General features: G+C 40.0%; 1 protein-coding gene across 1 annotated transcript; it reads left to right on the top strand.

The window, feature by feature from the left end:
* The first annotated feature begins 6,666 nt into the window (after nucleotides 1-6,666).
* LOC128367000 (protein NLRC3-like) lies at nucleotides 6,667-8,764 on the top strand. The gene is made up of 3 exons (XM_053327758.1): nucleotides 6,667-7,201; nucleotides 7,346-7,668; nucleotides 8,692-8,764. The coding sequence occupies exons 1-3, from the start codon at nucleotides 6,701-6,703 to the stop codon at nucleotides 8,762-8,764; spliced, it is 897 nt and encodes a 298-aa protein (XP_053183733.1). The 5' UTR covers nucleotides 6,667-6,700.
* Nucleotides 8,765-13,737: the final 4,973 nt, after the last annotated feature.

Raw genomic sequence — 13,737 nt, 5'->3', positions numbered from 1 at the left:
AATTAAGACTACCTGCACCCCCATTGCAAAAATGCAAAATGGTTCATTCCGCCAGGTAAGACTCATTCCTGCACAGTGCTCCAGGCTCTGAGCTAGCAGCAACACGTCTCTCTCTAAGAGCAAATCAGACACACACACACTCACACACCACACCCCATACGCACACACAGACACACTCACACCACACACACACACACGTGACTTCCAGTAAAGAAGAAGGGTTAAGAAGTAACTCTACCAGTGAAACTATTCAGTGTTTAGTCGCCATTTGAAGTGAACGGAGCAGAAGAAGACAAAGTAGCTTTAAAGCAGGTGAGTGTTAATATTACTACTATAAATAATGATTAGTGTCATTATTGATCTGATCTGATCTGAAACATACACAACATATTAGCGGAGATGTTCTTATAAAGTGCAGCAGAAATGATTTTCTAGGTGAGCACTACAAACCAGCCACAGAGAAAAGAAAGTTCAAACATGTCTAAGTTTGCGTCTGGATGGAAAAAGGAAGTAAAGCAACAATAACAACAAACCCGAGGTGCTATACCTTCTAGTGCTGATGTGTGGAAGCAATAAATGGAGGAAATCAACAGGAATAGTTGGGACATTGTGTTTGAGAGCTGCGTCAAAAAGCTGCAGCGACACGCAGCAGCAGGAAGTGACAGTGAAAACCACTAACACACAGACTTTTGATGGCTGGGGAGAGTGACGGCGAAGCTTTCCTCCATCTGGTGTTGTATGCTGAGTTACTGCTCCGATCCTAAAAGCAGAAGCATCACATGTGAGAGTTGTAAACAGACAGTCCCTTGTGAGTGTTTCTTGTTGTGTACTTCTTAGAGTCTTCATCAAGGAGTACTTGTTGATATGCTGCAGCCAGGTCTATTTTTGAGAATAACTTCCCACCAGTAAGTGTGGCCAGCACCTCCTCAGTGCATGGTAGGGGTTTATCTCAGTGTTTGGAGCCTGGTTCACAGTAACCTTGTAGTTACTGGGACTACTGGGGCAGCCCACTCACTGTGCTTCACAGGGGACATGATGTCATCTTTCTCCAGCCTTTCCAGCTCTTTGTCCACGTGTTCTTTCATTGCAACCAGCAGGGGGCGTGCTTTGTGGAGTTTTGGAGTTCAGGCTAAACAGAGATCGTTGCTTTGATGTCCTTTCATGTCCCCAGCTCATCTCTGAAACCTTCACTGTATTTTGTGATCACTTCAGGCATTGACTTGGGCGGCTCTGCTGGCTGTGTGCGTTCACACTGTTTTCATCATTTTCCAATTGAGTCTTATTTGTTGAAGCCAGTTTCTCCCACACAGTGAAGGATCCTTTCCTTTCACATCTATCAGAGACAGTCAGCAGTCTGATGTTCGTACTTCAGTCATGAACTGTCCTCTCACTGGGATGGACTGACCTGTGTTGGTTTCCAGCTCGACAAATCCCAAATGTGTTCATGGTAGAATATCACGGCTTGTATCAGTCATCCTGTGGCTGAGAGTTGGATTTGATTCATATATAATTTAGTGTATTTTGAGCGTATTGTGAGTCAGATGGTCACTGTTTAAACGTTACTCTTTGTCATAATGTGTAGTGTTGTAGAGCTGTAATGAAGCGCTAAATATGTTTGTAGCTTAGAGGAAGGAGGAGTAAGCAGCTGTTTGAGGTCACTGACCAGGTGAGGAAAGCACATTAAAACATGAATGAAACATTAAACTCTGGCTCATAATGACAGACACAGAACTGCTGTTATACTGTTTTTTGCTCTGGTGAGATCGAGTCTATCCAGACGTGAACTTTGACATTTTCAATCATGTTTTGGGGTGAGCTCATGTCTTATTGAGGAGAGCCAAGCTCCCCTGTAGTTCACACTCTGTCCTGTTCTTTAAACTGCACTTCTGATCCATAACCATGATGACATTACTCTGTTTGTACAAGTATTAGGCTGCTTTAGTATTAAAGACAATAGAAACTATGATATAATGCAAGTTTACAATAGAAATATTAGGCTGAAACTACAAAGCCACTTGTCCACAACGCAAACTGACTATTAATTAATTACTTTAATTCATTTAATTGAAATATTGGTGTTTAGCTCCCTGACTGATGACTCCACTAGCCAGATGTTTTTAATTCATGTTAAATAATTTCTGTTTTTATTTAGCACGGCTCATTTTTCCTCCTTCTTTGTCTTTTTCTCTCCTTTAATTCCAAAAAAACACATTTAAGAATAAAATATGAACATGTTCTTACATCTGGCCCAGAGTCTTTATAGTAGTTTCCTCTTTTCTTTTCCTGGTTTCTGTCTTCACAGCGATGTAATGTGATTAAAGTAGAGAGAAGTCACAGTTAAGAAGCACACACATATTTATCTGAAGTCTGTTGGATTTAAACCAGAGTCAAAGTTTCTCTTTGTGATGACTAGAAAACACACATGGTTGTAGTTAAAGTCATGTAAACTAATAAGAAGCTACTAAGTTGAGAGGCAGGACTGGGTTTATTATACTGTGTATGTGTGTGTGTCTCCAGTGTTACTGGTTTACCTCTCAGACTCCAGAAGATGAAGAAAGAGGAGGAAGAGGAGGACGGAGCAGAGTCTCTAACATCCAGCTGTCTGTCTCTGAAGAGTGACCAGTCTAAAGAAGATCTTCCAGACTTCAGTAATGAACCTGGACCCTCAGACACAAAGTAAGAGACTGTTTCTACTGTAAACTGAGCTGAAGATGATTCAGGTTTTAAATGTCATTTCATAAACTACATTACAACACTATTAGTGTTAAAAAGTCAGTCACTAATATATGTTGTAGTTAAAGTCATGTAATGTATAGGAAGCTGCTCACTTGAGAGGCAGGACTTGGTTTATTTTACTGTGTGTGTCTCCAGTGTTACTGGTTTACACCTTATCTACATCTGGAGAAAGAGAACAGAGCAGAGTCTGTAACATCTGCCTGTCTGTCTATGAAAAGTGCCAACATTCACTTTCATTCAGCCCTTTCACACATGCTGCTGCTGCACATACATGAACCACAACAGCAGGTCCACACAGAGACACTCACACAGTATGTGAGCCTAAGACCTACCACACTGTATTCAGCATTTATTATTACAATTTCAACTGAAGATCCAAAACATTAAAGTGAGGGTGCAACGCATGCTTTATTACCCTCATAGAAGTGGTGTTCTGACGATTGATGTGTTTTCATAGAAAACATATAACTGTCACAGTGTTATGACATCTGTATGTCAGTTCTGGATTACAAGCAGGGTTTGGTGCTGTAAGAATATGGAGCCTGGCCACTGAGGAGGAGAAAAATTAGGACACCCTGTTAAACATTCAGTTCTCTATTAAGAAATGTTCACATATCGATGTCTAATCTCGTTGATATTTATTTCTGGAAAAGAAAGTTTTTCAATTGCAGATAAACAACAAAAAATAACCTTGTTTTACTCATTAAACAAAAGATATCAAAAAAAATATGTATTCTAATTGAGGAAAAAGTTAGGACACCCTACCCCTTAATAGCTAGTGTTACCCCCTTTGGCTGAAATAACTTCAATGAGACGCTTCTTGTAGCCATCTACCAGTCTCTGAGATCGGTCTGAGGAAATTTTGCCCCACTCCTCAACACAGAATTCTTTCAGCTGTGAGATGTTTGAGGGGTTTCTTGCATGCACAGCCCGTTTCAAGTCACCCCACAGCATCTCAATGGGATTAAGATCTGGGCTTTGACTCGGCCATTCCAGGACTCTCCATTTCTTGTGTTGCAGGGTCCAGTTCCGCTTCAGCTTTAATTTTTTTTTTTACAGATGGTCTCACATGCTCCTCAAGCACCCTCTGATACACAGTAGAATTCATAGTGGACTCTATGATGGTGAGCCGGCCAGGTCCTGCTACAGCAAAGCATCCCCAAACCATGACACTCCCACCTCCATGCATCACAGTTGGTATGAGGTTCTTTTCCTGGAATGCTGTATTTGGTTTACACCAAACCTGTCCTCTGTTCTGGTGTCCAAATAATTCAATTTTAGACTCATCTGTCCAAAGAACATTATTCCAGAAGTCTTGGTCTTTGTCTAAGTTCTCTCAGTCTGGCCTTCACGTTTTTCTTAGACAGCAAAGGTTTCCTCCTTGCGCACCTCCCATGAAAATTGAACTTGTGTAGTCTTTTTCTGATTGTAGAGGCATGCACTTTCACATCAACAGTAGCAAGAGTGTGCTGGAGGTCCCATGATGACATTTTAGGGTTTTTGGTGATTTCTTTAAGCATCTTGCGGTCTGCTCTCGGGGTGAACTTGCTTGGACGGCCAGACCTGGGCATGTTAGCAGTTGTTTTGAATGTCCTCCACTTGTAGATTATTTTCCGGACAGTGGAATGGCCGATTTCAAATTCTTTTGAGATCTTTTTAAATCCCTTACCAGACTCATAAGCTGCTACAATCTTCTTTCTGAAGGCCTCAGACAATTCTTTCGATCTCACCATTTTTTTGAGGTTTAAATAGGTCAAGCCTCCTTCAAAATGCTGAGTAACAATGTTCTGATCATTTGCACTTGATGTGATACACCTGTGTGTGATTTTAGCCATTTTGAGTGTGAATGAATGTGGGGGTGTCCTAATTTATTCCTCACCAGAAAGAATTTTTTTTAAATTACATTTTATAGAAAGTTTTAACAAGTATTTTCTTCAGTTTTAATTGTTTAGCTATATTACTTGAATGTGTCAGTATTGTTAAAATTGATATTAATTATCCATATGTCCAAATATGTTAAAAAAAACACCCAGGCTTTCATAGGGTGTCCTAATTTTTTCACATTGTTATAACAGAAGGACATGCAGATGGTCAGTTCCCATAGTAACTGACTCTGTGGTAACTGAGTCAGACTTTTAGTTTTCTCTCTTGGTGGAACTGATCATCCAGAGTTTCTCTGAGTCATCTCAGGGTGAACAAACTCTGAGTTTTCTCTGAATGTGCTTTCTTGACTAAAGCCCTGAGTGTATGTGCTGTCAGCTCTGAATGTAAACTGTGAAGAGAATCAAGATGAAGAACAAGTTCAAGGACTTAAAACTGACTGTAAAATCAACTGTTACTTCCTATTTTATGCAAATAGTCGACAAGTCGGAGAAACAAGTTTTGACCAAGGGTCCGCGTATCTTTTGGTCCTTCAGTTTTCTTTTCAGGAACGATTAAAAAAAAAAATCAGGGTCCTTGAATAGAGACGAGGCAGAGTCATAAGAACAAGTCTCAGGGTTACTCACGATAAATAAAGTCTCAGTGTTACGATAAATAAAGTCTCAGTGTTACAATAAATACTGAGAGTCTGGATTGTTTATGTGGGGAAAGAGCTGCATGAAGCATGTGAGCTGTCGGTTGGCCTCCACTAATGTCATGTGACATAAAGAATGTGTTCATGTCCACAGAGAGAGGAAGAGGAGGGCTGTTTCTGTGGAGGAGCAGCTGTCCTGCTGTTCTTTGTGTCAGGACGTCCTGAAGGATCCAGCCTCTACCAGCTGTGGATACTGGTTCTGCAGACAGTGCATCATCTCATACTGGGACCAGTCTGCTTCATCAGGACACCCCTCCTGTCCCCAGTGTGGAAAAAGATCCATAACCAGAGCTGGACTGCAGAAAGACAGTCAGACCAGCACTGTACAAAGTAAGACTGAAGATCTGTCTGCTGATGTCATCATCTCTGAAAACAGGAATCTACCTCCTCTATCCTGCTGAACATATATTTATAATGATACCTTCTTTTTCTTCTCTTTTAGCAGAAAGTGGTCTGCAGGAGGTTTTAGATGAACATCACATCAGTCTGAGCAGCACATGTGAATGTGTGACTCAAGGAACTGATGAAGCAGGAACTAAAACCTTCCTCATCAGGGTCTTTACTGAGGTCCACATCACAGAGGGACAGAGTGAAGAGGTTAATACCCAACATGAGGTGAGGCAGCTTGAAACAGCTTCCAAGATGAAGACCCTCCATGACGCTCCAATCAAGTGTCAGGACATCTTTAAAGTCTTACCTGACCAACAGGAAACTGAAGAGGTTCATACCCAACATGAGGTGAGGCAACTTGAAACAGCTTCCAAGATGAAGACCCTCCATGACGCTCCAACCAAGGATCAGGACATCTGTGATGTCTTACACAGAGTCAGAGTGGTTCTGATGAACGGCGTTGCTGGCGTTGGAAAAACCTTCTCAGTGCTGAAGTTCACTCTGGACTGGGCACAGCGCTCCAACAACCAAGATATCAGTCTGCTGATTCTGTTCTCGTTCAGGTCGCTGAACTTGATCAAAGATGAGCAGTACAGTCTGCTCATGCTGATCCATGTTTTCTATCCAACATTACAGAAGCTCACAGCAGAGAAGCTCACTGGCTGTAAAATTCTGTTCATCTTTGACGGCCTGGATGAAAGCAGACTTTCACTGGATTTCAACAACAGTGAGGTCGTGTCTGATGTCACACAGAAGACATCAGTCGGCGTGCTGCTGACAAGCCTCATCAAGGGGAAGCTGCTTCCCTCAGCTCTCGTCTGGATAACTACCAGACCTGCAGCAGCCAATCAGATCCCTCCTTCATGTGTGGACAGGGTAACAGAAGTACGAGGCTTCACTGACCCCCAGAAGGAGGAGTACTTCAGGAGGAGATTCAGTGATGAAGAGCAGTCCAGCACAATCATCTCACACATCAAGACATCCAGGAGCCTCCACATCATGTGTCACATCCCAGTCTTCTGCTGGATCACTGCTACAGTTCTGGACCACATGTTGACTACAGACCAGAGAGGAGAGCTGCCCAAGACCCTGACTGACATGTACTCACACTTCCTGCTGGTTCAGACGAAGAGGAAGAAGAACAAGTATGATGAGGGACATGAGACGAGTCCACAGGAGCTGACGGAGGCTGACAGGAACCTTCTTCTGAAGCTGGGGAGGCTGGCGTTTGAACAACTGGAGAAAGGAAACATCATGTTCTACCAAGAAGACCTGGAGCAGTGTGGTCTTGATGTCACAGAGGCCTCGGTGTTATCAGGAGTTTGTACACAGATCTTCAAACGAGAGAGTGTGATCTTCCAGAAAACAGTCTACAGCTTTGTTCATCTGAGCGTTCAGGAGTTTCTGGCTGCAGTCTACATGTACCACTGTTACACCAGCAGGAAGACAGAGGTACTGAAGGACTTCCTGGGAGAAGAAGAAGAAGAAGAAGAAGAAGAGGTGAAAGAGGAAGAAGAAAAAGAAGAGGTGAAAGAGGAAGAAGAAGGAGAAGAAGAAGAAGAGGTGAAAGAAGAAGAAGAAGAAAAAGAAGAGGTGAAAGAGGAAGAAGAAGAAGAGGTGAAAGAGGAAGAAGAGGTGAAAGAGGAAGAAGAGGTGAAAGAAGAAGAAGAAGAAGAAGAAGAAGAAGAAGAAGAAGAAGAAGAAGAAGAAGAAGAAGACTCATCTCTAGATGACTTCCTGAAGAGAGCCATGGAGAAATCTCTCAGGAGTGAAAATGGCCACCTGGACCTGTTTGTCCGCTTCCTTCATGGCCTCTCTCTGGAGTCCAACCAGAGGCTCTTAAGAGGCCTGCTGGGTCAGACAGACAACAGTCCAGAAACCATCCAGAGAGTCATCAACAACCTGAAGGAGATGAACAGTGGTTATATCTCTCCTGACAGAAGCATCAACATCTTCCACTGTCTGATGGAGATGAACGACCGCTCAGTACATCAGGAGATCCAAGAGTTCCTGAAGTCAGAGAACAGATCAGAGAAGAAACTCTCTGTGATCCACTGCTCAGCTCTGGCCTACATGCTGCAGATGTCAGAGGAGGTTCTGGATGAGTTGGACCTGGAGAAGTACAGAACATCACGCGAGGGACGACGGAGACTGATCCCAGCTGTGAGGAACTGCAGAAAGGCTCTGTAAGTCCAGATGTGATTAACATTATAAATCAGTGTAGATTAGTAGTTTAGTTCTTCAAATATAAATAATATAAATGTTTTATTATAGTTAAAATAGTTGTTTATATGTGAAATAACATGTCAGTTATATTTAGTCTCAGATGTGTAAATAATGTTGATGTTTATAGCTGTTAAGTTAATGAACAGTTATTCTATTTATTTCTAGTCATTATTGGATTTGACAGTGTTTTCTTCTCTTTCTCTTCCTTTGTGTGTTGGAGGATTCATTCAAACCTGGTGAAACACATGAAGGACTTTAGAGGTTGTGGTTGAGGTTTTATTACAGCAGCATTTTATCACAACATATATCAGTATTTTACAGTTATCAGTGAATGCAGTAAAGTTATTATTACATGAGCAGCTTATGTAAATCATATATAATCACACACTGTTTTTAACACTATGATTAAGAGTTTAAAATAAGATCTGTTTCATTTTCCAAAGAAGATTTCTGAAGTCAGAGAGAAATGCTTTCATTATCATTTTTTTCTGAAAGGTTTCTGAGACATTTCATAGTGAGCACGGAGGATCAGCCAATCAGCAGCCTGATTCAGTAATGTCAGTTATACAACAATATGTAAAGTTAGCTAACGTTAAGCAACATTAGCCTCCGTAAACTACTGGTCATAGAGACTAAACCCCTGAGTGTGTTGAACCGAGCAATGGAGCCTTTTATTTCTCATCAGTTCATCTTTTTACTGTAAAGAGGGAAGTGGTGTTACATGGTGTTGTTCTGAAGTCTTTCTGATATTCTGTTGCTCACAGAAAGAAACTCTCAGCTGTTTTCTCTCTTGTTGGTGTAGAGAAGAGTAGTAGCAGGAAATGCACAGAGGTCTGATCAATATATAAGAGCAGAACGGCAGAATTCAGCCTGTTTAAAGAGATCTGATACACATTAAAGCTCAATGTTATATTTTAATGCTGAAACCCTGATAACATCTTTCTGATGACATCATGTTAAAATAATTCAACCTTATTGGTTTGTTCATTGTGTTTGTGCTGAATCAGTTTTCAGATTCTCAGGAAAGAAAGTGGACACTAAACATCTAAATATTGAATACATTGATATTTATTTATTTTTTAATAGAGTCATCAGGCTGAAGCATCAGCTGGGCTTTGGGCTGGATCACCTTATCAAAGCTGGCCTGCTCAGTGTCTCCCTCTCTCTTCCACCAGCAACATCTCTTTTCTTTCTTTGCTTCATGTGTTTGTTATTGTCTAGCACACATTTCCCCTCATCCATTCACTTCCCTACACTACTGATTCTACACATTACACATGGAGTTTACATTTAGTTTGTTAATAACTTACTTTAATACATTATTTTAGTTTTTGAGATTCAAACATGTGTTCTCCTTGTTAGTCTGAACCTTGAGCCACTTCATGATAATATATTGTAATATTTGTGTCATTACAGACTTACTGACTTTAGACTCTCAGACACTGACTGTGAAGTTGTGACCTCAGCTGTGAAGTCCAACCCTCATCTGACAGAGCTGCACCTGTGGCTCTACAGACTGTCTGATTCATCAGAGAAGCTTCTGTCTGCTGTACAGGAGAGTCCAAACTGTAAACTGAGTCTGAGGTGAGTTCACTGACTGTAACTTTGGTAGATTGTTTTCTTTTTATTTAATTCACATCCTTCACTGTTTGGTTCACAATTTTCAGGATTATCTTGAATAATAATAATAATCTAAGAGATGAAGCTAAATAATGAGCATGACAGGTTTCTTTATTGCACACTAAGAATAATAAACATGTCAATCATAAGCCGATCAGTGATGAATAACAGCGTTATAAATAAACAGCGTTACTTTTTTCAATAACAAGTAATCAAATTAATTACTGTTTCCTCCGTTACAACAACAAAAAAAGGGTCGTTATTTCTTCAGACGTCACTGAACTGTTTTTTTTGTCTCTCTCAAAGAGCAGCTGCACTTAGAGACAGAACCAAACTTTCTGACTCTTTGACTTTTATTACTTTGACATTGATGTAACTGAGTTAGTTTTGGGAGAAGTAATGAGTAACTATACTTAATTACTTTTCCAAAGTAACGTGCCCAACACTGAAGCCGATATATTATTACACATGGAGTTTACATTTAGTTTGTTAATAACTTACTTTAATACATTATTTTAGTTTTTGAGATGCAAACATGTGTTCTCCTTGTTAGTCTGAACCTTGAGCCACTTCATGATAATATGTTGTAATATTTGTGTCATCACAGACTTACTGACTTTGGACTCTCAGACACTGACTGTGAAGTTGTGATCTCAGCTGTGAAGTCCAACCCTCATCTGGCAGAGCTGCACCTGTGGCTCATCAAACTGTCTGATTCATCAGAGAAGCTGCTGTCTGCTGTACAGGAGAGTCCAAACTGTAAACTGGCTCTGAGGTGAGTTCACTGACTGTAACTTTGGTAGATTGTTTTCTTTTTATTTAATTCACATCCTTCACTGTTTGGTTCATACTTTTCAGGATTATCTTGAATAATAATAATAATCTAAGAGATGAAACTAAATAATGAGAATGACAGGTTTCTTTATTGCACACTAAGAATAATAAACATGTCAATCATAAGCCAATTAGTGATGAATAACAGCGTTATAAATAAACAGCGTTACTTTTTTCAGTCACGAGTAATCAAATGAATTAGTTTCCTCCGTTACAACCCCGTTACTTCTCTTTTTTATATATATTAAGAGAAGTTTATATTGTTGTTGCTTTCTGAGGAATAAAATTCAATGTCTGCACATCTGCTACATGTACAATTATATTCTTTACTTCTTTTTAGTAGATTTCTGAAGCATAATTTAACTTTGAGCGTGTTTTGGGCCAGTTGTTGTTGTTGTTGCCAAGTCATTTGACATATTTGAACAATGTTTTGAAAAGTGACGTAATAGTTATTTTTCCTGATAATTAATTACTTTATCATTGATGTAACTCAGTTATTTCTTGGGAGAAGTAATGTGTAACTATACTTAATTACATTTTTAAAGTAACGCGCCCAACATTTTAATATGATCTTTAGACCTTATTGAAGGATGAATAAATAGGTGAATGAATTCATCTTCAGATAGAAAAAGTGGCTTCTTAAATCATATTGAGCAGTTGAACATTGTTAGTCCTTCCTCCATCGACAGTAACTATCCACCTGACTGTAATCAAAGGACACATCCAGTCTATAGACCACATCAGCTATCATCTACATCATCATGTTAGAATAACAGTGATGCTAAATAAAATGTCTTTTAGTTTGTGCTGCTGATGCATCTATATAGAAAATAAAACAGTGTTAAACACATGAGCTAACATAGCTGCTGCTGAAGACACTGAGCTGAATGATGATCTGATGCAAAATGTCCCACTGATGAAGATGAAGTCCTTCCTGATGAAGACGAAGTCCTTCCTGACAAAGACGAAGTCCTTCCTGACAAAGACGAAGTCCTTCCTGACAAAGACGAAGTCCTTCCTGACGAAGACGAAGTCCTTACTGACGAAGACGAAGTCCTTACTGACGAAGATGAAGTGCTTAATGATGATGATGAAGTCCTGACTGATGAAGATGAAGTCCTGACTGATGAAGATGAAGTCCTGACTGATGAAGATGAAATCTTTACTGATGAAGATGAAGCCCTTAATGATGAAGATGAAACCCTTACTGATGAAGACGAAGTCCTTACTGATGAAGACGAAGCCCTTAATGACGAAGACGAAGCCCTTTATGACGAAGACGAAGCCCTTACTGATGAAGATGAAGTCCTTGCTGATGAAGATGAAGTCCTTAATGATGAAGACCAAGTCCTTGCTGATGAAGAGGAAGTCCTTGATGAGTGATAACAAACTGTCTGTTTTATCAGTGAAGCTGCTGTCTGCTGGACTGGAGAGTCCAAACTGTGGACTGAAAACTCTGGAGTGAGTTCACTGACTGTATCTTTGGTAGATTTATTTCTTTTTTATTAAGTTTAAATTCTTCACTGTTTGGTTCATAATTTTCAGGATTATTTTAAATAATATAATAATAATCTAAGAGATGAAACTAAATAATGAGCATGACAGGTTTCTTTATTGCACAATAAGAATAATAAACATGTCAATTATAAGCCGATATAATAAAACCAGAGCTCCATTAGCAGCAGCGATGCTAACGGGCATGATGAGCTGAACAGCTACCAATGTGAACTTGTCCAGTCTGCCCTGTTGCATGATGGGCAATAGCCAGCAATGCTAGAGATCAGGACTAACTTGTACTTATTAAACTAGGCAGTAACATACAAATATGATTGAAGTCAGAGATGATTGATCCTTACTGATGAAGGTGAAGTCCTTAATGATGAAGATGAAGTCCTTACTGATGAAGATGATCTGAATGAATGAAAGGAAACTGAAGTGAAAGACGAAGCATGAGTGTTTCAACAAGTGTTTCCTGTCCAGAATCATCAGTATCAGAGGAGCATGGTCAGCTCTGTACAAATGTTGGAAATCAAATAAAACTCTAACAGTGAAGCTTACTATTTAGCCTAGCAGCTACATACATGCATCGCTAGCTAGGAAGCTTACTGCTGAATCACTGGAACCCAAATACAAAGTTAAATGCTGCATAGAAACAACCTTCAAAGTGACTTTATGAAAAGCTCTTGTGATAGATGTTACCTGTGAGCAAAGAAAGAAGCTTACTTACTTACTGGAAATCTTTAGAGTGGCCATGTTTCATGAACATTGTTTGATGAAAAAACAAAACAGAGCGAGGAAGCATCTTCTCTCAGAAAAGATCTTTGGCTGGACACAGACTGCGGCTCACTGAACCAGGCACCTGTATCAACGTTAATTAGGACAGCTGATCTCATCTGTGTGTGACTTGACTTTTGAACAAAGGCTAGGTAAAACTATTGCTGCTTGAAGAGAGGAAGTTAAAGTGATGCAGACAGCAACGCAGCTACAATATCTAGATAGAAATCCAAGTACTAGGCTACTAATATTTGCACACACATGTTCCCACAGCAGCAGAGAGCAGTCACGCTGACTGAACACTGCTTCAATGAACAGGCTACAATTGATAAACATGCAGTGAGTACAACAGCAGACTGAGCTGGTTGACAAAGCCTGATACTTGACATTTCTCCCAAGAGTCAACTACTTGAATCTGAATCATCCTGATATGCAGCAGCTCTGAAAGCACTGAGCAGAGAGGGAGAAACATTTAAAAAGACAGCTGCAATATGATAGGCTGACAAAGAAGGTGTGTCAGCGTGCTATTGTTTAGATGTGAGCAGGTGATGTGAACAGCTGACGTCTTAATTGATGCTCCAGAAATGACAGAAAGGAATAATGAGCTGTGAGAAAGATCAGAATGACTGAGGGATGAGAAATCAAACTATAGATGTGAGCTTGTAAAAAAGATCCTTCCTGTCTGAACTTTCTCTGAGCTTCATTTTTACATTTAAGGAATAAAATGCATCAGAAAAAATAAATTTAATAAAAAGATGATGTGAAGAACAAATGTTCATCAAAATAATGAGCATCAAACAGTTTGATCATCAAATGCATGAAGTAAATATAAAGTTTCCTCTTTCATGATAACATGTGTTGGAATATTTGTGTCATTACAGACTTTGGAACTGTGGACTCTCAGAGACTCACTGTGAAGTTTTGGCCTCAGCTCTGAAGGACAACCCCTCCCATCTGACACATCTGGACCTGAGCTACAACAAACTGTCTGATTCATCAGTGAAGCTGCTGTCTGCTGGACTGGAGAGTCCAAACTGTAGACTGAAGACTCTGATGTGAGTTCACTGACTGTAGCTTTGGTA

This window comes from Scomber japonicus, chromosome 10 (genome assembly GCF_027409825.1).
Source record: "Scomber japonicus isolate fScoJap1 chromosome 10, fScoJap1.pri, whole genome shotgun sequence".
Taxonomy (NCBI): Eukaryota; Metazoa; Chordata; class Actinopteri; order Scombriformes; family Scombridae; genus Scomber; species Scomber japonicus.
This window is presented reverse-complemented; position numbering and strand designations above follow the sequence as displayed.